Below are 23,958 nucleotides of genomic sequence, written 5' to 3'. Positions count from 1 at the left end.
GTTAGAGATTTGTACAATAGATGCAGTGTTTGAAGGGGGCATGTTTAATTTTTCTATGACTATGATCATTTTTATGTTATTTATCAGAAATGGATTTGATAATGAAGATGCTGTGTATATTATTTTATGGTGATTCTACTTATCGAATAAAGATTTATGATGATGAAACATGATACTAAAGATACATAGTGATCTATAAATGCACCTATCACCCCTGCAGTATCTGGCTCAGATCCCACCCACGAACCTCTGGGTAAATACATCAATCACTTTCTACAGGAAAAGATTGATAGATATGAGATGCAATTGACTCACTACTGAAATTAGTAGCTATTGACAAGGAAGAGGAAGAAAAACACTATTACGCATTGAGGATGGGACCAGTGCTCAATTTTGTAAGTGCAGACGCTCCAAAGCCCACAGGTGACGCTATCAAAGGCCATGGGCCAAATACCCAAGCTGCGTAGCCTTGATTCTACCTCATGCCTCCTTGAGCCAGCATCAACCACTCCCTGCCCTTCACCTTACTCCTGCAGGTTCTTTTTGATCCCTGCTTTCTACCTTTGCCACAATTTTTTCGTCTTTCTCTTCCTCTCTCATCCCCCCTTTTGTGTTTTTCTTTCTCCTGCTTTGGATCAAAGTCTATTGAGGAAAAATAGCTGCCTGTCCCCTAAAATGAGTGTTGGTGGGCCCTACATGCAACCACCTGCTCAAATTAAGCACTGGATGTAGATTACACTCAAAAGCCAACATAGAGGCAACATTTTTTCAGTGTCCGCAATAAATCCACCCATATATTTTTTAACTTCCCTCCGCTCACATTCCATTCCATTCTAATATCACCTGCATTTGATGAAGTCGTTGAAACTCTGGGGAGAAAGGCAAATGGTATGGGTTTTTGGTTGTCATAAGTCCATTGTCCAAGATTTTAAACTCAAAAAGTAAGGGTTCCATTTCTATCTAAACTTTGCTAAATCACTCTATTAGGAAACGAAGGTAATTTAAAAATGTAAACATACCTGTACACGGTGTATTCATTGGGTGGAAGTGACAAAGGGTCTGAGCCATTTTTCTTTCCAAAGTTTCCAGTCCATAGCACTGTGTCGTTGTAGATGACTATGGCTGAGATAGACGGTAGACCCGGAGTGCTAATCTTGTGCCGCAGAAGTAAATCTACCTATAGTACAAAATAAAATCGTACTTTGGTAACAAGTTACAATTTTCAACTATTCTTGAAAACTTAGGTACAAGACTAACGTTGAATACGCTGCTCAAAAATATTTACGTTCGTGCAAGAAGAATATTATGGTCAAACATCATGATATAATTTTGCAGAGTATTTCAAATTTGTAAGAAGCCATCAGCGCTGTTTCTGAATTGTCTGCCTGGCATGCTAACATAACCCCTAAGATCAGGTTTGATTTGATGTCTGAAAACATACAGAGTGCTAAATAGACTGATAATATGGAAGATACAGAATATGCATGGGTAACACTCAAAAACTGGGTTATTTTCAACTCTGTTCCCGGATTCCAAATGATATCACATAAACAGCACATTTGACCCCTATACCCCTGAAGCCCTAATGTGGAAAACTCCCAAACTCAACAATGTTAGCAGATGCTCTTCTGCAACTTTATTGTTACGTATGACCCTCAAATCCTCTTGTCTGCTCTGCTGATCCATTGGAGAAGTAGACATATGAAATGAGGGTAACAACATTACCCTATGGGCATCTCTCACTTTGTATGGCAAAGTCGCAAAAAAACATTTGCCATCCTAATACCTTGCCTATCCTCCCACTAAGGTACTTTCTCCTCCTCTGTCTAAATACAAAAACAAAACTGCAAAGGGATATATTATACAAGTGTTGAGTGGTACAATGGGTATTGGCGCCATTTTTTGTATGCACTTCAGTATTACAGAAGAGGCTGCAGGCACTTGTGCGGTTCCATCTATAATGCCAATCATGTCAGGGGACATTTCGTGCCAGCAGTTCGTCAGAGGTCTAGTGCTTCATTTACTTGAGGGTATGGTATCATGCAATTAGGAACATGTCTTTGTGCCTGTACCCTAGTACCACTGAGTGCCGAAGGATAAGCAGGCTAATGAAAGGGACAGTAATTGTGTGGCACTAAGGAAGTGGTACAATTTTATTTATTTATTTATATGATCATTCTCATTTCAAATACAGTACATTATCATTAAGAACAATAATAACAATGTTGTTGTGTTTTTCCATTTTAGCTTCATAGCAGTAGGTTCGGGAGTCAAAGGGATCCCGCCAGCAACCCTGCCAAGCCGGGCACGGTCACACACTGCACAAAACTGTGGGGGGCCCATGCCTCCCTCCTTAAAATAGGGTTGGTCACCCTGCAGTGAAAGATGCTCAGTCACACAAGCAGTCTTGCCAACTACATCTGAGCAAACCGGGAAAATGTGTATTTATTGGGATTCTGCTTATATTTACTGATTTTACAGGGGTGAAAATTATACCCTTTTCTCCCTAAACAACTTTCAGTGAATGTTCTTATATGCACCATTTGTTGTTCTGCAACAACTAAATAAAAATACAAACAAAAAAAACAGAAACTCAAAGAAATGTACATAGTGGAAGACAGTTGACATTTAAATAAAAAGTGGTTTATGATTTTTGCACTGCAGATAAAATCCATGTATAAATTGGAAACTGCACTTCGAAAGGAAAGCAAATTACTACGAAATGTAGTTTTGTTTCAGTTGCAGCATTGACTCCCTAGCACATCATTCTAAATTTTCCTGGGTGTTTGAAAAGACTTTTAAAAAGTCACAGAAATGATACAAAGAAACCAGACATCAGATGTTTTCCAACTGTACTTAATTGTGATCTCTCTGATTCATAGTTTACAGGAGTGATAACTTTGTGCCTGACAATGAATGAATGAATAATTGAACAGATTGTACATCACAAGCGAGAACCTCTAGTCGGGGATTGCTTTGATTTACAGAATCTCTTGCAGTATTAAAATAAATGTCCCAATTACTTACTGGTAATCTTCATTATTCACACTCGTTATTTAGCAAGATGCCCTTTTAAAAAGACACATATTGTCACAACTGAAAAGTACCTTTTGAAGGCCACCACTACCACCCTATTAAAGTACGTAGCTTGTAAGAATGAGTAAATAAATAAAAATAACTTCAGTAGCCCAAGGGTTTTCGTAGGAGCCGCCACCAGTGCTGGCCAATGCTGGTGGTGCCGCAGACAAAGTTGCTTAGTTTTGATTGCACTACTCTCACTTCCTGTTCCTTAATATCTCTCTTTCATGTTAGTGTTCATTCCTGCTTTCTCTCTTCTCTTCCTCGTACTGTCTCATTTTTCTGCCTTTGGTTCTCTTTCTCAAGGTCAGCGTCAGATGATAAGAAATACGTTCAAGTCCCTTTAAATGAGTGCCGGTGCCCATCTCCTGGAACCACTGGCAGAAATTAAGCACTGTCGGCTCCTAAGTCATATACTAAAGCAAACTATGTTTTTGGTAAGAAAGGTTTCTTGAAATTAACCAGGTGTGACCTCTTATCCATCTTCCTTATCCGAGTTCTTACTTAATATGAACATTTTAAAGCAATGACAACTAGCTTAAAACCTAAGGAAAAATGCTTGACACTCTCCCGTTTGGAAAAAAATGGACAAACATTTGTGGTGCAAGTTGGATTTGCTCAAGCGATGAAGAGCCTGAGTTGTAGTTTGAGTGGCGGGTAAATCTGTTTATGATTGGGGCAGATATCCCTCCTTTTCCAAGATGGCCTAAGGTAATCCACCTCATTTACAGCATTAACTCAAAATAGTCAAGTATTCTCCACCCAAGTTGCTGCATCAACATGGAAGGAGCCACTTTGCGTGGGGAATTCCGTGGTAGAAAATCCACCCAATGTCCGATGGTGGAATTTCAACCATTAATTATAGGAAATTGAAATGTACTCCTGACTTGGGAGCATATTGCCAAAACCATACTTAGTTTCGCTGACATGCCTGGTGTGCTTTCGAGGATATTATTGGCATTGGATTCAGATTTTTATGAACGTCTTTCTCCCGTGCCAATATAGCCTTTCACACAGCCACCCTTGTCAGCCAGGTTAGATATTCAGCCACTTGAGAGAGGGCAGTTGAGCTGCCACCATTTCTGGAAGATTTAACTCTGTAAATTGTCGGGGTGAATGGCTTCCCCATAAGAATCTCCACAGGTCGTATATATGAGTATCTCTTGAAATGCTTCTGGAGGAATGAACGGTGAATCTGCAGGTTTCATGATGGATTCCTTGGCTAACACAGTCTGCTAAATCATGCATTATTGACCTAATGTAGAGTAGGGTGGTGATGGAAACCTCCTCTACTCTGTGGAAGACACATGGGGCATAATTACAAGGAAACTGTCGGAGCGCGGTGCTAAGACAAAATTGCTAATGCCATGCTGCGACAGTTTCAAAATGCAGGAATGCGCCATATTTACAAACATGCGACGCACCCTGCATTTCCCCTAGTGCTGGCACTAAATTTAGCTGCCTAGCGCCAACTCAGACACCCTCACACCATAGGACAAGGGTGCCTGTGTTGTAGGGAATGATTGTTCATGTGCAGGAAGGGGTCTCTTCCTGCACATAAACAATCAATAATGGTGATTTGTAACTTCTATGTGTGCTTCAGAATGCAGCACATATAGAAGCTGCAAAAAATCATTGTTTAAAGATTGTTTATGTGTAGGATAGGACACCTTCCTTCACATGAACAATCACTAATAGCGATTTGCTCTTTCTATGTGTGCTGAAGAATGCAGCACACATAGAAACAGCCAAAACGAAATTATTCATTTCCCCTCGTTGTGCCTGTTTAAGACCAGGTTTCCCGGGGCGTGGTCTGGCCACGCAGGAAGATGGCCGCCTGACGGGTGAGCTCCGCCGCGGGATGAGCCCTTAACGGAATATTCTCACCTTCCACGGGCTTTGGAGTCTCCTCTCCGTGCCCTGCTGCAGCCGGAAGGTGGGGGGCAGGATTTGGGCGGGTTTCGGAGGCATGACAACGGCTCTCTGTTGCTGACCGCCTCGACGATGTTCTGTGGTGATGTTACCCGGCGCACTCTGCCTGACGTGTTCCTTCAGGCCGCCTCACTCTCCTCATGAAGCCGCGCCCCCGATGTTGACAACGGGCGCCTGCCTGGTTTCACTTTGGCCGCGCCTCCTTCAATATGCCTGCAGCAACACCTCCTTCAGAGTTCAGGAGTTTCTGACAGGAACCATGATTTTTGCCGCGCTGTTCGTCAGCTACTGGTAGGGCTAATTTCTCCCATACTACTGTTGTAGCACCTTTGACGCGCATTTCGCACAGGAATTGTGCATTCCATTCTTTACACGGACAACGGCTCTCTTGTAATTGGAATTTCTGGTTCCTCAAGCTCAGCTGAAATTTTTTTTTTTTTTTTAAAACTGAACCTTTCGTTCCTTTGAGAGTTGTTTCCCCTCATCTTCACTGCAGCTACAATTTTGCGCTTTTTGACTATTGTTTAAGCTGGTGCTTCATGGAAATGGCTCTCTTTAGCGCAGACTGACTGACATACATTAGAGTGTGTCTCCTCATAATGTCGTCATAGCGCTCTTGTCAACTTTTTCAGTCAGGAATTGTGTTCTCTGCTCCTGCATGGTCCATGACTAATCTGCATTCTGGAATATTGATTAATTCAGTCTCGTCATAATCGCAAATTTGTCTGCCACCGCCATAAGCGCACATACGCTGTTTCTCATTCTATTACTGCTATATTTCTGTGCCCTTTTGACTATAGCGATAATTGATACCTTGTTATTGCACAGATACCACTTTTTGAAAATATGCTTTCGCATTCCAGTGTTTGAAAGTGAGACATAGGCTTCTTTTGGGGGGGCCAGTGTCCTATTATCATATATATGTACAGTTATTAATTGTGCTGCTCTGCATATTCCGACACTTTGCCATATTTTTTGTGCTCACATATAAGTATTTCATCACACGGAAAGACGCCTTCACGTATTTTCAAAGTTTCCATCAAGCCTATTCTCCAAATGTCTGCTGCCAAGCAAGGAAATAAGACTCCTAAACCACTTCTTTTCGCAGAAGCTCTTAAACAGTCTACTACTATGCCAACGAAAGGCAATGCATCCTCCTCGGCCCCTTCACCTCACGCTTCGTCCTCTAATGGTGGGCAAGCGTCGGCGGCAACTATGCAGCGTATTCTGCATGAAATATCTGAGGTTAGTCGCCGACTAGATGACATGAACCTTACAATCACGTCCTTGGCTGAGGAGACTAAATCAATTAGAGCAGAAATCACCAGCTTCCATGTGAAGGTTGAATCCCTGGACTCCAGAGTTCTGGCAATGGAGAAACGATTTGATTCCCTTCCAAACAAAGAACAAGATCTTTTATTCTTACATAGCAAGCTCATTGATTTGGAAGACCGTAGTAGGAGGGACAACATCCGTTTTTTTGGTTTTCCAGAGCGCATTGAAGGACAAAACTCCAGTGCATTTTTGTGTCGTATACTTCCAAAGCTGACTGGCATTTCTTTCACTCCACCTCTGGAGATACAGCGGGCTCATAGACTTGGCCCTCCACGTAATGATCCTGCTGCGCGGCCACGACCGATCATTGCCTGTTTCCTTCGTCACGAACAAACAAGACAATTACTGGCTGCTGCTCGGTTACAAGGTTCTTTTTCCTTTGATGGCCATCGGATTCATATGGCAGCTGATTTCTCTAAGGAAACAAATGAGCGGCGGAAAGCCTTTCTCTCCATGCGACCTCAATTACGTCAATTAGGCATTAAGTATGGCCTATTTGAACCAGCACGTTTTCGCATCACCAAAGATGGAGATTCTAAGGACTTTTATGACCCAGAGCATCTTCAGCAATTCTTGGACTGTCTTCAACCTCAAGATATGGAGGTTCTCACTCCATCTTCGCAGCAGGATCAGTCCCATTCTCCCTATAAGTCTTCTACTCCATTGCCAGACCGCAGCAGACGCCCTCCTAGTAGTCCTCGGCCTCGTGGTAGGGACCTTGAACGACTTCATCGCTCACAAGAAGATAGGAAATCTGCATCACAATCGGTTTCGTCGCCTCAATTCCCACAAGATCTGCAAAGAGACAAGTCTAGGTCTCCTCTTAAAACTCCTTCAGATGCGGACTGAATGATTCTTTTCTCCCTTGAAAGTTGTTATCTTCAGGCCTTTTGGTAGTTACTTGTAGACTCCATACTTGTTTGTGAGTCTCGTTCTTATTGTTAGTTACATCAAGGTTAATTAACGTATTTTGGTATATTTTGCTGTTCTCACAATGTCTGACTCCCCTCCTCCTTTCCCTCCTCACTTGCTATTTGCCCTATTTTCTCCCTTTTAATCCTGTGTTATACCATTTCTTTGCATTATAGCACTACTTTTTAATATATTATCTGCTCTCCATATTATAATTTACAGTATATCATTATTAGTCCTGCATTTGTTTGGGCGCCTCGGCGCCTAATTGTTTGATTCATGTTTTACTAATTCATTTTGTGCCTGCCTGCATATTGGTTTAAGTCTATTTATATGCGCAATGTATGTTTTATGCTTTTAGGTTATTCTATGTTATCTAATTACTACTCGATCTCTTTTTCCTGAGCAATGCTTCACAGTTTTTCAACCCCTATTTTGCTTTCTCTCACTCTTCTATTCTCCTCCATCGTACCTGTGTTCTATATCAAAATGTTTTTATGGGCTCTCCTTCTATACTATTATTATTTTTCCTAATCCTTTCTCTTTTTCTGTGGGGTTTTTTCCCGCGGCGGCGCTCCAGTGCGCCCAGACCCGCGGGTAACAGTTTTCGGTTTCTTAATCTTTACTTACTACTACTTGATATTTTATAGTTTTGTTTACTATTGTACCATCTGTCCAAATCTTATTTTCTTTTCTTTCTTGCTCTTTTAATTCTTTCTTTATGCTTTTCACTTGAACCAGTCTTTATCCTTTGTTCCTTTTGATTAGCTTTGAACATTGTTTTGTGTTTTATTCTTCTTCTGGTACTGATATTGGCAATATTCTAATATGGCAAAGCACATTCACTAAATACAATTACTTGGAATGTACATGGTCTCACCCATTACATAAAACGGAAGAAAGTACTCTCTTACCTTCAGACTAAACATGTAGATGTAGCTTTGCTACAAGAGACTCACTTGGATGCTCTAGAATCAGATAAACTTTGCAGAGATTGGGTGGGCAAGGTTATTCATAGTAGCATCCAAAAGGATGAATCCAATGACGCAGGTCCCTCTCGCAAATGTGGAGTTGCAATTCTCCTTCGTAAGTCGCTTCCGGTCACTGTTTCTAAAACATGGTCAGATGTAAATGGCCGTTATGTATTTGCTAAACTCAAAATTGGAGACTCTCACATTTGTGTAGGATCTGTTTATGCCCCTACAGGTACTAAAAAAACCTTCTTTCTTCAATTATCCCGCCTGCTATTAGAGATTAATGCGTCACAATATTTGATTGGCGGGGATTGGAATGTGACACAAGACTCCATTCTAGACAAAACTGGCCCATTAGATAGGGGCAATGCATCAGATAGAGCTTTACTAGGTGATATCATATCAGATATTGGATTGGTTGATCATTGGCGTGTCAGTTATCCAACGGATAAGGAATATACTTTTTTTTCACCGGTCCATGGTACGTTTTCTCGTCTTGACTATTTCCTCATTTGGCATAATGTTGTTCAATTGGTCACAGACTCCTGTATTCTGGAGGCAGCCTTGTCTGACCATTCTCCTGTTTTCCTTTCTCTTGATTTGGGACTTTCTAGGCCTGGACGAAAACCCTGGCGTATGAGTATACAGCGCCACAGGACTCCTACTGGTAAATCCCAATTACAATCACACCTTCAAACCTATCTTTCCACTAACCAGGGGTCTGTGACCTCCAGCAGGACTCTTTGGGCTGCAGCTAAGGCTACTATAAGGGGCCAACTAATGCGCGATGCAGCAATTGCTAATTAACAAAATGCAAGGAAACAAGCTGAACTAGCACATGACATACAAACTTACTCTCGCTTGTATATAGCTTCCCCGACCTTACAAAATCGTAAATTACTTGAGCAAGCCCGAATGGCTTTAAACAGTCTTTTTACGTCTAAAGCAGAATATGCCTTACAAAAAATGAAAGGTCGACACTACGAGCAAGGGGAAAAAGCGGGAAGATTATTAGCTGCGCAGTTACGCCAGAGGGAGGCGGCTATGGCCATTCCGGCCATCAGATCAGAGCACGGAGACTTGTGCACAAAGCCTCAAGACATTGTTAATGAGTTTGCCTCCTTCTATAAATCCCTCTATACCTCAGATAATCGCATGGATTCGGATAAGATGTCAGCATTTCTTGCAAAGGTGCACCTCCCTTCTCTCTCAGCGGATGGCAGAGCCATTCTTGAGGGTGACATAACCAAAGACGAGGTTTCTCGTGCGGTCGCTGCCCTGCCCTACCACAAGGCCCCTGGTGAGGATGGATTTCCTGCTGAATTTTATCGATGGGCAGGTCACACTGTTATTGACACTCTACATGCCGCACTTCAGGAGGCGGATAGTGTATCTTCATTAGGTTCCCTTTCTAACAAAGCTATTATTGTTGTGCTTCCGAAGCCAGGTAAAGATCCCCAACTTTGCAGCAGCTATCGTCCTATTTCTCTGCTGAACTCTGATATTAAAATTCTAGCTAGCATCCTTGCATCCCGTTTACGTAAAGTTTTACCTTCTTTGATACACCATACTCAAGTAGGCTTTGTACCGGGACGTTCTTCCCGGAATCATCTGCGCTCTCTGTCCCATGCACTATGGTCAGCTCAACATCTTACAGAAGATGCGTTAGCCCTTTCACTTGACGCAGAAAAGGCGTTCGACCGCATTGAATGGGATTATCTTTTTACGGTCATGGACAGATTTGGTTTAGGTAAGAACTTTATAGATAAGGTACGCTTATTGTACAATAACCCCTCTGCCCAGGGGAATTGTGGTGGGTTTTTATCTGACACTTTTACGATTAAGAGAGGGACACGCCAAGGTTGTCCATTATCCCCCCTTCTCTTTCTTCTGGCTATGGAGCCTTTGGCTGCTACTATTCGCCAATCTGAGGAGGTCTCAGGTGTCCCTCTCCCAATCGGACATTCCAAAATATACCTATATGCTGATGACATTTTACTCACTCTTACTCGTCTTCCTCGGTCGCTTCCTTCTCTTCTCCAAATTATAAATGATTTCTCCTCTTTTTCAGGTTATAAGATTAATTGGGACAAGAGCGAGGCATTACCCATTTCTAATGGAACTACAAAAGCAGCTATTTATGGATTTCCTTTTCACTGGCAGTCTTCACGCCTTAAATACTTGGGTGTTCTAGTTAATAAAGGGTTACAAGACATGGTTGCAGATAATTTAACTCCTCTAATCTCCCAAATGCAACGGGATTTTGATAAGTGGAAGGCTTTGGGTCTTTCTCTCTGGGGTAGAACCCAGGCTATTAAAATGGTCACCCTTCCGAGATTTATTTACATTTTAGGTATGCTTCCCCTACAGATTCCCTTATCTTTGCTTCGATCAATAGATGCCCAGATTAAATCTTTTATTTGGGGCACCGCTAAACCTCGTCTTGCTATAACAAAGCTAAAAGCTCATCAGTTATGCGGGGGACTTGGCCTTCCATCTATTGAACACTATTCCCTAGCTTTGCACATTTCCCAACTTTCATATTTTCTACCCGGTATCAAAGATTTACCACAATGGGTTCAAATAGAACGCCATCTTCTATCCTCAGAAACGAATCTTACTCTTTTGTATGGTAGTGGTACTAGTCGCTCTGATCCGAAAAATCCAATGCTGTCTGCCATGCATAAATCCTGGCAGAAAAGTCATAGGTTATTAGGTTCAAATCCAAGAATCCATATCAAGGCTCCCCTATGGAATAATTCGGGTATCCGTATCAATGGTCGTATGTTATCCTGGCCTGAATGGCAGGCTGCAGGCATCCTTTGTCCGGATCAACTTCTTCAGGATGGTGACTTTAAATCGTTCTCTCAGCTTAGTGCGGAATTTGACCTTCCCCAACATCATTCTTCTAAATACCTTCAGCTTCAGCAATGTTTGAAGACTCATCTGGGGTCATCACCTTGGTTATTGCAAGATTCCCCTATATTATCATATTTAAATACTTGGGGGAAATTTAAAGGTGTTACTTCTGGTTTATACAAAAAAATTTTGTCTCATCTTTTCTCCAAATCTCTTTCGCATGATCTTCAATGTAAATGGCAATCTCGTCTCTCAGTTTCCTTTTCAGACACCAAATGGGATCTTATCCTAGAAAATTTACACAAAGGAACCCGAGAATCAAGGCTCAAATTCTGTCTCTTTAAAATACTGCATAATTGGCACTGGTCTCCAGTCAAATTACACAAAGCCGGCCTTCTCTCTCATACTAATTGCTGGAGATGTTCCAATCCTGGTTGTGATATCACCCATATCATTTGTGAATGTCCTAGTATACAAGCCTATTGGACTTACATTGGTGTTTCCTTGAGGTCCACTATGCCTCTAAAATTACCACTTACACCAGTTAACATTCTCTTGCATGATTTAAGTCAATCCCCAAAACTCTCGAAACCACAACTCCGCCTTTTTCATACCTCACTTGCTACAGCTAAAATATGTATACTGCGTCATTGGAAATCATCTTTACCTCCCTCTCAGGAAGATTGGTTGGTAGCGATGATGCAGACAGCCTCACATGAACGCACAATTTATAATCTTCAGGACCAAGCTGATCTTTTTCTTCAAACTTGGTCTCCATTTCTTAAATCAAACGCTGAAGACCCTCCTGCTTCCACTCTTGCCCAAGCACATTAATCAGCTTTTACCCTCTTTTGCTTTTTATCTCTCTCTTTTTCTTTGCCTCTTCCATCCTTTAGAGCGTCCTTTTGTTTCTATCCAATTACTCTTTCCTTGCATCATTCATTCATATTTTGTGTACTCATCTTCTAGGTTTTTTCCTTTTTCTCTTCTCTATAGGCTACTCTTTATTATATATTAACCTAGGTTCTAATTTAATTATTGTTCCAGCTTTTATTTATTTATGTAAATGCATATTTATATCATATTTATTCATCAGTACTTCTTTGCACTGTATATTTCACTATGGATTTATCATCTTCTTATTTATTAATGTTCATACTCTGATGTATTATCGATATATGTTTTAATCTAATTGTTGTTCCAGCTATTATTTATTTATGTAAATGCATATTTATTTCATATTTATTCACCAATACTTCTTTGCACTGTATATTTCACTATGGATTTATCATCTTCTTATTTATTGATGTTCATGCTTCGATGTATTCTTATTATAAATCCAATAAAAAATTTCAACACAAAAAAAAAGACCAGGTTTCCCCTGGTCTTATTTTTGGCGCTGCCCCATATTTACACCACCCTTGTCAATAGGGGGCAGCAATGGGTATTGCTGTAGGCATTGCCTGCTTTTTGCCGCAGCGAACTGCTGCGGTGAAGGGGCATATTTCCAAGGTGGCGTTAAGCCACATTAAGTGGCTTACGCCATCTTCTAAATATGGGGCAGGGCATTGCGCCACAGGAACGTCATTAAAAGTGGCTTTCCTGTGGCGCAATGCCCTCGTAAATATGCCCCTGAATTTTCTCCATAATAATATATATATGGTGCAGGAAATTCCACCAATGGCTCTCATCCAGATTTACCCCTTCCCCGACAAATCAAAGGATTTTACACTACTGCCCAACAAAGTAGGTTTGAAACTCTACTTGCAGGTGCTAGAATTCTGATATTTTAAACATATTGGAAATAACCATTGCATCAGTAGAAGATAGAGGATGAGTCTGGTAAGCGACTGATATATGGTATATTAGTGTGCCTATACTGAAAAACATATGAAAGTGATCCACTAGACAAATTAAAGAATTACACAAACACATAGAATTACTGTGTGGAAACACTATGAGAAAACATGAAAGACACAGAAACCAAATCCCAATATACCACCTTTTCTTGGTTTGCAATATCATACAGCATTATAAATGTATATTTTTATACAGCATTTATCCACTAATTTAAAGTTCCCCAAAATTAGAGAGGGAAAGCGGAAGATAATCCTGAATTGAGCAGACCTCCCTGTGTATTACATTTAATTGCTTGTGGCAGACAGGCTACTGCCAATGATTGTGGGCCGACAGAGAAAGTGAAGACTTACTGGTGCTCAAATGGTTTCCCTCCCTCTAAATCAGGAGGGGGTTATGCGAATTGTCCCTCCCTCTAAATCAGGAGGGGGTTATGCGAATTGTCCCTCCCTCTAAATCAGGAGGGGGTTATGCGAATTGTCCAGATCTCCACGCCAATTTCCAAGGGTCCTGATCTGTCAAACTTTAAATGAGGCACTAAGGGCCAGATTTATCAAACTTTGGTGCAGCTCAAAGCAGCAAGACAACTTGCCGTGCTGCACTGTGTCAAATGAAAATATCTATCAAGATATTGCACATTCATGCTCTCACCTTGCGCTTGAGCACTCCATGAGGCCTAACGCCAATGCAGGCACCCTTGCATCATGGAGCCATGGTGACTGTGTTGCTGGCAGGATTGTTTTGTGCATACATGTGCACCTACCTGCATAAAAACAAGCCTTAGAGGCTTTCTTGGCTCTCAAGAGGAAAGTACAAGGAGAAATAAAGATTATTTCTCCTCGTTCCACCTGAATCGGGAAGGTATAGTATTTTGACGCATTCCCAGGTTTACCAATATTGGTAAATCTGGAAATGCTCCAAAATCCTTCAGTAGATGCATGGGAACCCCTATGCTCCACCCATGGAACGCCTTCCCAGGGCACAGTAATGAAAGGCAGCGAGTTGCACTGCCTTGCTTTACCCCATATTTACCAATCAGCGCAAGGCCACATAAGGTGGCCTTGCTTTGCTTTTTACATCTGATTTAAGGATCACATTGCCCTTGCGGCACCATGAAAGTCGCAAAGGCAATGCAATCCAATGATAAATCTGGCTCTTAAGTCTTCAGCACACGGCTGAAAGTCGAAACTTGAAGAGGCACAATTCAGTGAGGACACAGTTGCATCTAATTTCTGTGATTCCAGGACAAAAGACAATACTTATCAACATTTTGCTAGAATGTTCCTGAGATCATGAGGTCCTTGAGTTCTGGTTTGACAGCTCCCACCTAACATCAGAAAGTTATATTTACCATAAACATAATTCGATGTGAATTAAAAGCTGCTCGATTAGTGAATATTGAATAATAATATTATCTGTTCTGTGGAAAAGGAAATGTTACCCCCCCCCCCCAATTCCGCAGAAGACAACTCCAACCAAAAGAAATGAAGAGCTGTGCACAGTGATAGTTGTGTATAGTTAGGTTTGTGGGACCTTAAAAGAGAAGAAATACATAAAGAGCTCCACAAACAATAGAACAGAGGTTAGGGCGGCCATATTTAGTGAAGCATAGCAAGTCTACTGAAAGTGATGAGCAGATAAAGCCTGATTTATTGTAGACTTTTCTTTTTCTAGCAAAAACATTTGACAGTATATTTTAACATTATGCATTTTTGGATACCTGGCCTTTAAGATTTTACATTTATTTATAATTGATACAAGAGGCATTTGACATAAATATGACATTACCGCTCAAAAATCGATAAAGCCGATATGAAATTTTTTGTGGTTCAGAATTTTAAATAGAAACAGCACTATGCTTGCATTACTCAAATCAACCAGCAATAGCAGGATGGCAATATAAATATCGCATCCAGCACAACAAAATCATTATTGAGTTATTCAGACATTATTCATCGCTAGAAAAATCTGATTATACAAGTTAAACGTTAAGAAGGAACATTTTGAATGTGGAAAATGATAAATGTTGTTTTGGAAATACCTTGAAAGTAGAATAGATTATTTATGTTCCAAAAATAATCAATGAAATCCGTTTCTGTCTGTGTGTTTTGTTTTTCTTATCAATTGTGTGGCATTGAAATATCAATTAAAATGAAAATACATGATTGGAGAAATAATCGTCTCTCCATGAGGTTTCAAAAGTTCACATTTGCGCCAAGCTGGACTGAGTGCTGATGTTCATTATGATATAATTTGTGATGTCATCTTTCATATCATTTATGAAGTCATGAGCACTGCCTTAGCGGGAGTTACGCTACGGTTAACTAGCAAACATAAATGTAAACTCTCAGTGTTTTTCAGGTTTTTGATCATAGCAATAACTACCCTTTAATTGACATGTTTAATGGAATTGTAATGACTGTATAATGGTGCTAAATTACTGATCTGGTGATATCAGTGGACGTGGGCTTGGTGTTCACATATCTCTATGGAATTTAGTTGTCATTTTCCTCAATGCAGAAGGGGTGTACCCTGTGACCAAGACCAGCAAGAGCTAAGCACTCAATGCACCTTTTGGTCAGGCCATGTTCCCCTGTCACCCTATGAGCATCGTTATCCATCTGTGGATACAGGTTGTGGTCTTCGGTTATATCTGTCTGACCATATTGCTCGTACAACACACTGAATGGACTTGAACCCCTCCATGCTGTAACCTCCCTCACCATTCACAACCCCCCTACCTCAGTGCCTGAGCCTAAAATAAATGTTTTCTGCCCATGCCCAGCTAGCTCTGGATGTAGGATCGGGCATTTGTGTTGTATTCACTATTGGAATACTCTCGCATGTTTGTTCCAGGTTCTAGTGTTCAGGTTCGGAGGTCGACAGTTGTACTGGGATCTCCGGACCTGATCGCCACGATCTCCTGGGCTGCGTGCATTGGCGAATAAAGACCCCACTTCTTCAAGTCATCTACCATCTCCTTGTCTTGATTTATGATGGCACAGACAACTTAACATTTGGCGATGATTGGGATTTCGCCGATCACCTTTGCGTCATTCCGCCATCATCCTGGTGGATCTAACAACGTTGTAAATTTTCTACGGGTAAAAAAAGAAGAGAAACGATCGGAAGTCACTTACTGAGTGTCTGGATCTTGGTGACAGGTCGTATTTTAAGTTCTTCTTGGTGTTTCTGAGTGTGCATAACTTTGTACGGCAACCGCCTCTTCTCGAGCGTTAGCGCGAGCATTTTCACACGCGCGCTACCCTCACACGCTCTCCTCTGGAATTCTGTCGAGCTAACGCTAGCGTCATCCTGGAGGTCACGGTACGTAACCTTACGTGCCTCCATTTTGAAAGAAATCTTCATGCTGGGTCCTAGCGCGGTGAAGCGCACACCAATCCCTGTTTATTAAATTAAATAATCAGCTCGGTGACGCGCACACCACTTATATTTTGTCTCTGAGTTGTTTAAAGACATAATTTCAGCGCAATGAAGGTTCTGCATCATCGGTAACGACAGTTGTACTGGGATCTCCGGACCTGATCGCCACGATCTCCTGGGCTGCGTGCATTGGCGAATAAAGAACCCACTTCTTCAAGTCATCTACCATCTCCTTGTCTTGATTTATGATGGCACAGACAACTTAACAATTTGGTCACACCATATGTCCACACACCCAGTCCTCCTGCCTCCAATGCCCAATGGGAAGTGGCGGCTCCTACATAATGGCAGAGGAACATCGCCCCACTGCTCAGAGCGAGCGGTTGAAAAATAAAATGATAATAAAACAATGTTATCATCATTTAATTTTTCAGGCACTTACTGAGCCATGCGAGTGTAGAGTGGGGCAGGGACAGGCCATACACACTTAAATTCCTCCAACCCAGCTGTTTTGCACAGCCATGTGGAAAAAAAGCACAGGCTCCCTATGCATAAGTGAGCATCAAACCAACCCACTCAGGCCAATCCAGGCGTTTATCTCATGCTTCGTTATAGCATAAGAGCAGAGTCCGGGTTGGGAGTCTATGCCTTGTGGCCCATGGAACAGAGGAGCACTGAGGCAGCCGGCAGATAAGTCTTCTTTTTTATTGATTATTATCCCCTCCCCCACTGCCCACCACTTTATATTGGCAGCAGCCACCACTGCCGTGGGTCACTGAATTCAGTTGCACCTTGTCTCAAATCATAATAATACTTTGTTGGCAGAGCTAATACAATATGTACATATCTAAATTGAAATTTCATAAAAAAATTTAAATACCAATAAAAGCAAGACCACAAGAGAGAAATTAAGGGAGCGAGAGGATCTCTATATGAAAAGCTGAAATTCACCCAGAAACATGAAAGAAAATATATGTATTTCACAAAACTATAGGATTAAAAAGAATAATCATAAAGTCCTTTCACTAAGACCAGGTCTTAGACTAGTTTTTCTTTTTCAAGTTGGGGGACCCATGAAATCCCAGGGAGAGATTCCGTAATTTGAGTGGTCCTGATAATCTCTGAGACTTGAGGTTTGTGCTTGACTCACAGGCCTCAAATCTCTAGAGATGCCCACAAAAGATTCTAGAAATAATTCAAGGGTGGTTAGGGAATTTCTAGTGCCAACTCCCCAAAAAGCGATTAGGTCAGAATTCATCCACACTGGGTACATTAAATATCGCCATGGCACAGGGTATCAATTTTGGTCACGCACAAAAATAAAAACAGGGTGAAGATCTGAGCTTTATGGCACAAGAGTGCTTTACTCCGCTGTCTACCCAGCATTTTCCTTCCTTTCCTTACGCCTAGTGTTTCCAAATGTGGAGCAAGGTCACAATGAAAAAATATTTTAAAAAATTCAAAATATGGTATTAAAGCATTGTATAATTAAACAATACATACGGATGATTTTCTTATCAAGTATTTTAATCTGTAATGCTTACCTAGTTTCATTTAACATAATTTACTTCATTACCTACCTCCATTATTTTCTACTGACCATATGTTGTACCAGTGAGAAGTCATGTGTAATGCTGTACTAGCTGCTTTTTTAGTATCAACTGACACTCAGAGTTTGTGTATGCCAAAAAAGTAGTAAGCTTTAACTCAAACTTGTAAAGTTACTCAAAAGTGTGAGTTACCTTTGTGAAGTAGACTCTCTGAGTTGGGTGGATAACAGAGTAACACTAACTAATGTGTTTCTTAGAGGAGTTGAAACACAGGTGGTGCATAGAGTTCAGAGCAAAGTACGCCTTGTCCCAGGAAGCCCAGATTCTGTGTTTCTATTTATTTATTGCTTGACCTAAAATGAGTTGTAATGTCCCTGGGGCATTTCAGGTCCCATGAAAAGGGTAAATCAGGTGATGAAAAATCCAATCAACTTTACTTTCGAGAACGCCCCTCCCGTCTTTCTCTTAGATAGATTCAGAAACATCATTCTTGAGCATAAATCCTTTAGAAGGGTGTTGGCACCACACTAGAAATATCTGCTCACCAATCATGGTCCTGTTGGTATCAGTAATCATTTTGTGAGGCATACAGTTGAAGAGATGACAGACTCCCCTTTCCCACTGGTGCAGTCACATCTATCGCAGACCCTGAGATGTTGTGATCTTGGCCTCATTCTTTGGTCATGGCAGGGTGAAAATATACTCTGCAGTCTAGTTGGCTTTCTGCTGCTGATGGGATGATTATTAGAAAAATGATAGGACCCCTATGGGCTGGAAAAACACTTTTTATGACTGTACAGAGTTAGTCAGGAACTGCTTTATCTGCTGAAGGTCACTGGTTGCAGTACTAAATATGTTGCATTAGTGGGGGCGAAATTCACTTAATTTGCTTTATCATAATTACATAGAATTTTGGGAAAATTGTGAGTAATTACGTGAAATGTAAGTCTGTAATTTAGCATGTAATGTCTTAGTGTGTAATGAGTTTACGTGTCAATTTTTGACACAAGGACACATTTTGTTATAAACAAATTGTGCGAAAAGCACAAGTGCTATGGCCATCAGCCACCTACATTCGTGTTATTTGCTTCGTCCCAACTCAGTGATGAAATCCCTGGGACACAGCTCAATAGACATGCAGAATAAACTATTGTTTTTTGTCAAACAAACTATGACCAGAACCTCTATGGATGGGTAGTTAAGCTTTACTCATCTTTAACAAACTGCCATCAAAATGGCTGTCCAGCCATTTTATCGTTTTCACATTGTGCAACTAAGCCTCCACATGATGCGAACTCTAAAATAGGTAAAATGTATACTCTGAGTGGCTGAGCACAAGTAACCATTTGGCTTCCTCATCTTTTGCTTTTATTGTTTTGGTAATTAAAATACTGTGGTATCTGTGTGTGTTTTTGAAAATGTTTGGTGAACACCTTGTTGAATAAGCACACATCACTACATGCGGGGAGCTACATTCCCCCCCCACCCCCCAAAAAAACCATATCAAACCCAGGAGAGGTGATGACCTGACTACTTCCCGTGATGAGAAATCATGAGGGGATGCTATATGTTATGCCGGTCATGCCTACCAATGGCATGCACCAGTTTTTTAACTGGGGTGACTGCAGGATCGAACTCATAAATTCGGCTGACTGTGGAAAAATATAGGTTCTAAATGAGTTGTGTCTCCTTGATGATGTAAGAAACTGCGGGATACAATACATTTGAGTGTGACTTCTGAACTCCCTCCAAAGGGCTAAAAACTATCTTCAGCCACTTCGTGCACTCCTTATAGGTCTGGTCTGACTGACTCCGATTACTTTTGTAATACCTACAGTTCTCCCTCAGTGGTGAATGGACCAGTTTGAAGCATATAAGCATCACTTATGACAACATGGCTCATCCATCATAATACTTTTAACAGAATGTTTAAGTGTTAGTAATTTGTATATATGTAATCTTCTTTAAAATAAGTGTGTGACTACAGGAGGCGCCACCCCTTGTCTAACTCACACGCAGTACGTTGCAACCCATTATTGGTTGAGCAAAACAGGATCTTGCTGGATTGCATGGTTTTACCACACCAACCACCCAGCACTTTGTGTTGATTGAAGAGCCACTGAGAAGCTGCTTTATCTACTGAAGGTCACTGGTTGCAGTAATAAATATATTCTATTAGTGGTGTGCAAAACGTGCATAGTTTGCTTTGGCATAATTACACAAAATTTCGGGGAAATTAAGAGCCATTATGCACAATTCTAGTCTCTCATTTAGCACTATATTTTATGGTGTAATGCTTCAACGTGTCAAATTTTGACTCCAGGATGCATTTCATTGTAAAAAATAGTGCAAAAAACACAAATGCCACAAACCACAGCCACTCACATTTGGTTTGTTTGCTTTATCCCAACTTTATAATAGTGGTGTAAACATGCGCTGTGGCATCATTTCAGGAGTTTCGAGTAACAAGCATAACATGTAATTCTCGAAATTACACAAATTATACAACATAATTAAAATTTCACCTTGACCTACTTTGTATGTGTCAGTGGGAGGGGCACCAATACCCTTCTGAAGTCCCATGAGTCTCTAGTTTAAAAAAAATCATGGGAATTGTTAGGGTACACTGGGTGCCAGTTAATGCTAGGGCCGAATACTGCAGCCATTCCTCCTGGGGACTGTAAGTAAATGGTGTTTTTAGTAACCACACTGCGAATGTTACCGGACAATTCTGGTTAAGAAAAAGTGGAGAGGTTTACACATGCTGCAATTTCATGGCTGACCTCCTTGGTCAATATTTGAGCCTTTCCTGTCCCATATCATACAGCTAGGCACAGATGTGGAGTGCCTTTGTTTTGAGAAGAGTGGGAACACTGCATGGGAGGGCTTTTGTCATCAGCATAAAATTGTGTGTTTCTATGGAAAATATGTATGTTTTTGATATTTTATAATGTGCAGGGAATTGTAGATAAGGAGAGATTATGGAATCCACACAGGCTAAACCACTCTGGATAATCCTGATTCTCTAGTTTTAAAAAATAGCTGGAGTTGGTGGGATTCCCTGCGGAACCTGAGCTCAAACACTACAGCTGTCACATGTAGGGGTCTTTTAACTGAATGTTGAGTCCAAAATATAGTTTTGCCATAATATCACTGTGAAATATATAATGACCGAGAACATATTTTGGGACATAATATCAAAAGTAAGCATATAATTTTTCCTTCTTGTAAGAATATTGATGTTACAAATATAGCATACTAAGATATCATGGCTCTTAAAATAGGTTTTGTTAAAATTATAATGGACATGTTTATTTTCTATATTGTGCTATAAATGCATTGTCATTAATTTTAAGCAAAAGTGTACATTTAAATGTTATGGTATTTTTGTTGAGTTGTGGTTTGGTTTGAAAATTTGGGGGGTCAGATGGCAAGCAAGATATTTTTAATATTTTGGTTTATTCAATCTAAATTAATTTTTACAATTAAATAATTTTCTGTACTTTTTGTTTATTTAATTTGCACTATTTGAAGTTATGTATTTGATTTTATTTGATGGGCTGTGCAGTTTATTGGGGATTGAGGGAATTGTGTTTTCGTGTAAAGGTATTTTAATTAGGGGTGGGCGGAATTTGCGAAATCCACTTTCGCAAATTATCGCGAAAATGTTAAAAATTATCGCAAACACGCGGAAATATCGCGAAGATGCGGAAGTTTTTTTCCTGCATTTTCGCGAGATTTTCTGCATGGCTGCGGCTCGCCAACTTACCCATGTGGTTGCTCGCGGGCGCGGCCATCTTGTTTTCAGTTGTCTCGCGGTGCATGATCGCGAGAAGAAAGACGTGATCGCGCGACGCATGACGTCACTGCGGGCGCGAACTGTCGCGAGACAGCGCAAATGGCTAAAAACAATACAACATCTCATGGAGAACGCGACCGGATCAAGAAAACTTGTCGGCGAATGCAGGGATTCAGGTAAGGCGATCGCGCGAGAATGTATTATTTTACAGCGCGAGCAAGAAACAAATTATCGCCAAGCTGCGGAATGCGGAAATTTTGACATTTTCGCGCTTTCCGCGGAACGCGAAAATGTCAAATTATCGCAATTTCCGCGAACGGAACGAAATTTTAGCCCAGGCCTAATTTTAATAATATAAAGTTGATTTTAAATTGGATTTCTTAATTTAATGTAATAATAATAACTTAGGGGCTGATTACGAGTTTGGGGGTTTGGGAACTAGGTAGGCGGTCGGACCGCCCAATAACGAACATGGTGGTCGAACCGCCACAAGACTGCCCCACCGCCAGGATCCTCGATCCTATGGCAGTGGCAGTGCGGAAGACTGGGGGAATTGGAGGCGGTGCCAGTGTCAATTAGTAGTAGGATTTCCACCCACCTTTTCATGGTGGGGACCCCACCATAAAAAGGTCAGCAGAAAGGCTGGGATGAGGCCCCAAACAGGGCTTATGGGTACTTTTGCCCATTGGGCATTGTGGGTTGGGGCACATGTTGTGTCCTCCTATGCCTGCACTGTCGTGCTCACACTGTGTGCCATGCATGACATAGTGCCTGGCAACAATGTGCACATGACAATTCAGGCACTGCAGTTCAGCAGTATTGTCTTTAGGCTCACTCTGTGATCCGAAACATGGCGCCGCCTCAAGACCGCCACTGGCAAACCACCGGCAGGGTGATTAACTTGTAATGCAGTGGTCGGGATGCTGATGGCTTGGCCACAACGGCGGTCCACCAGTCGGACCTCCAAACTCATAATCAACCCCTTAATATTTTATCTTAGTATTGCATTCTATTTGTTTCATAATATAATTTTGTAATAAAATGGTTTGAGGTTTGTGCTCCTAGTTAAAAAGAGGGGCATTGGACTCCACAAACTGAGAGGCCGAAACAAGTTATTGAAGGCAAAGGAGTACATCATAGAGCAAAAAAGACCACCATAAATTTTGTTTCATGGAACGTTGCCGGCATCGCATATGTCCAGAGTAACAGATCATCTATGAAGGCATTGCAAGAGGGGGATATAATCTGCCTGCAAGAAACTTGTTCAACCAAATATGTACATGTAGAGGGTTTCCCTGGCCTCCATATACAAGGAAGGAAAGTAAACTTGTACGGCAGGTCCTCTGGTGACCTTTCAATATATGTGAAGCACTCATTAGAAGTCACCATTAAAGAACATTGGAGACTTTTGGACACACTTTAGAGTGTCCTACTAGTGGGCATTCATGGTGGCACAAGAGGGAAGAATCTGCTAATTATAAATGCATACCTAAACGGGCAGGGTGTTGTAAAGCTAGAGACAAAAAACAAGTCAATCTCTGAATTAGAAAAGAGGCTGTGTGAACATCTGCCTATGGCCTTGATGGTAACAGGAGATTTTCAATCTCTACCATCTGGGCACAGACGCGGCCATTAATAGAAGGAGCACACCAGCAGAAAGAGAATTCAGCAGCTTCCTTCAAGCTCATAAATTAGCCTCAGCAGAGATCTGGGCCTCCGAAGCACAACTCAAGGCAACAAGCAAACTCTCTTTCAACTACTGCACTACTATAGATTATATGTTGCTAAGTAAGAACGTCAAACAATGGATGTTGGAATTTGAGATGCAGTGAAGTGAACTACGTGATCATGCCATGCTTAGAGAATACTTCAACCTTAATGTCAAACAACGGGGACAAATTGACCCAATCATTATCACCAGGGGCACAGAGGAACACAAGTTGCTAAAGAGAATCAAGTAGAATACAGATAACACAGTAAAATTAGAAAAATTGATATTAGAGAAAGGAAATGGGTGGAAAAAAGAAAATCCTATCCCATCCTTAAAAAACTAGGCATCTGGATAGCAGACTTCCACACGTCCCTCTCAAGAGGTGCCCAGACGCCAACATACAAGAGGAATTGGAAAGCCAGGAGTAAGCTAAAAGACAGTAGAGGCCTAAGGGATGGCATTTAAATCCCTAAGGCAGGTGAAAAGGATCCACCCAAAAATTGGAACACAAGTCACCGAGATGGCATACAAGCAAGTCAACCGAGGGCACAAACATCTCACCTGGAA

General features: G+C 41.2%; 1 protein-coding gene across 2 annotated transcripts in view; it reads right to left on the bottom strand.

Moving 5' to 3' along the window:
- Window positions 1-23,958, bottom strand: part of LACTBL1 (lactamase beta like 1) — a 402,757-nt gene that overhangs the window by 72,643 nt on the left and 306,156 nt on the right. For both annotated transcript variants that reach the window (XM_085614876.1, XM_085614877.1), the window contains one exon: window positions 1,020-1,177. In XM_085614876.1, the coding sequence (XP_085471002.1) occupies window positions 1,020-1,177 (158 nt within the window). The remainder of the gene's footprint in view (window positions 1-1,019; window positions 1,178-23,958) is intronic.

Source organism: Triturus cristatus, chromosome 1_2, assembly GCF_964204655.1.
Source record: "Triturus cristatus chromosome 1_2, aTriCri1.1, whole genome shotgun sequence".
In the NCBI taxonomy this organism is placed as follows: Eukaryota; Metazoa; Chordata; class Amphibia; order Caudata; family Salamandridae; genus Triturus; species Triturus cristatus.
This window is presented reverse-complemented; position numbering and strand designations above follow the sequence as displayed.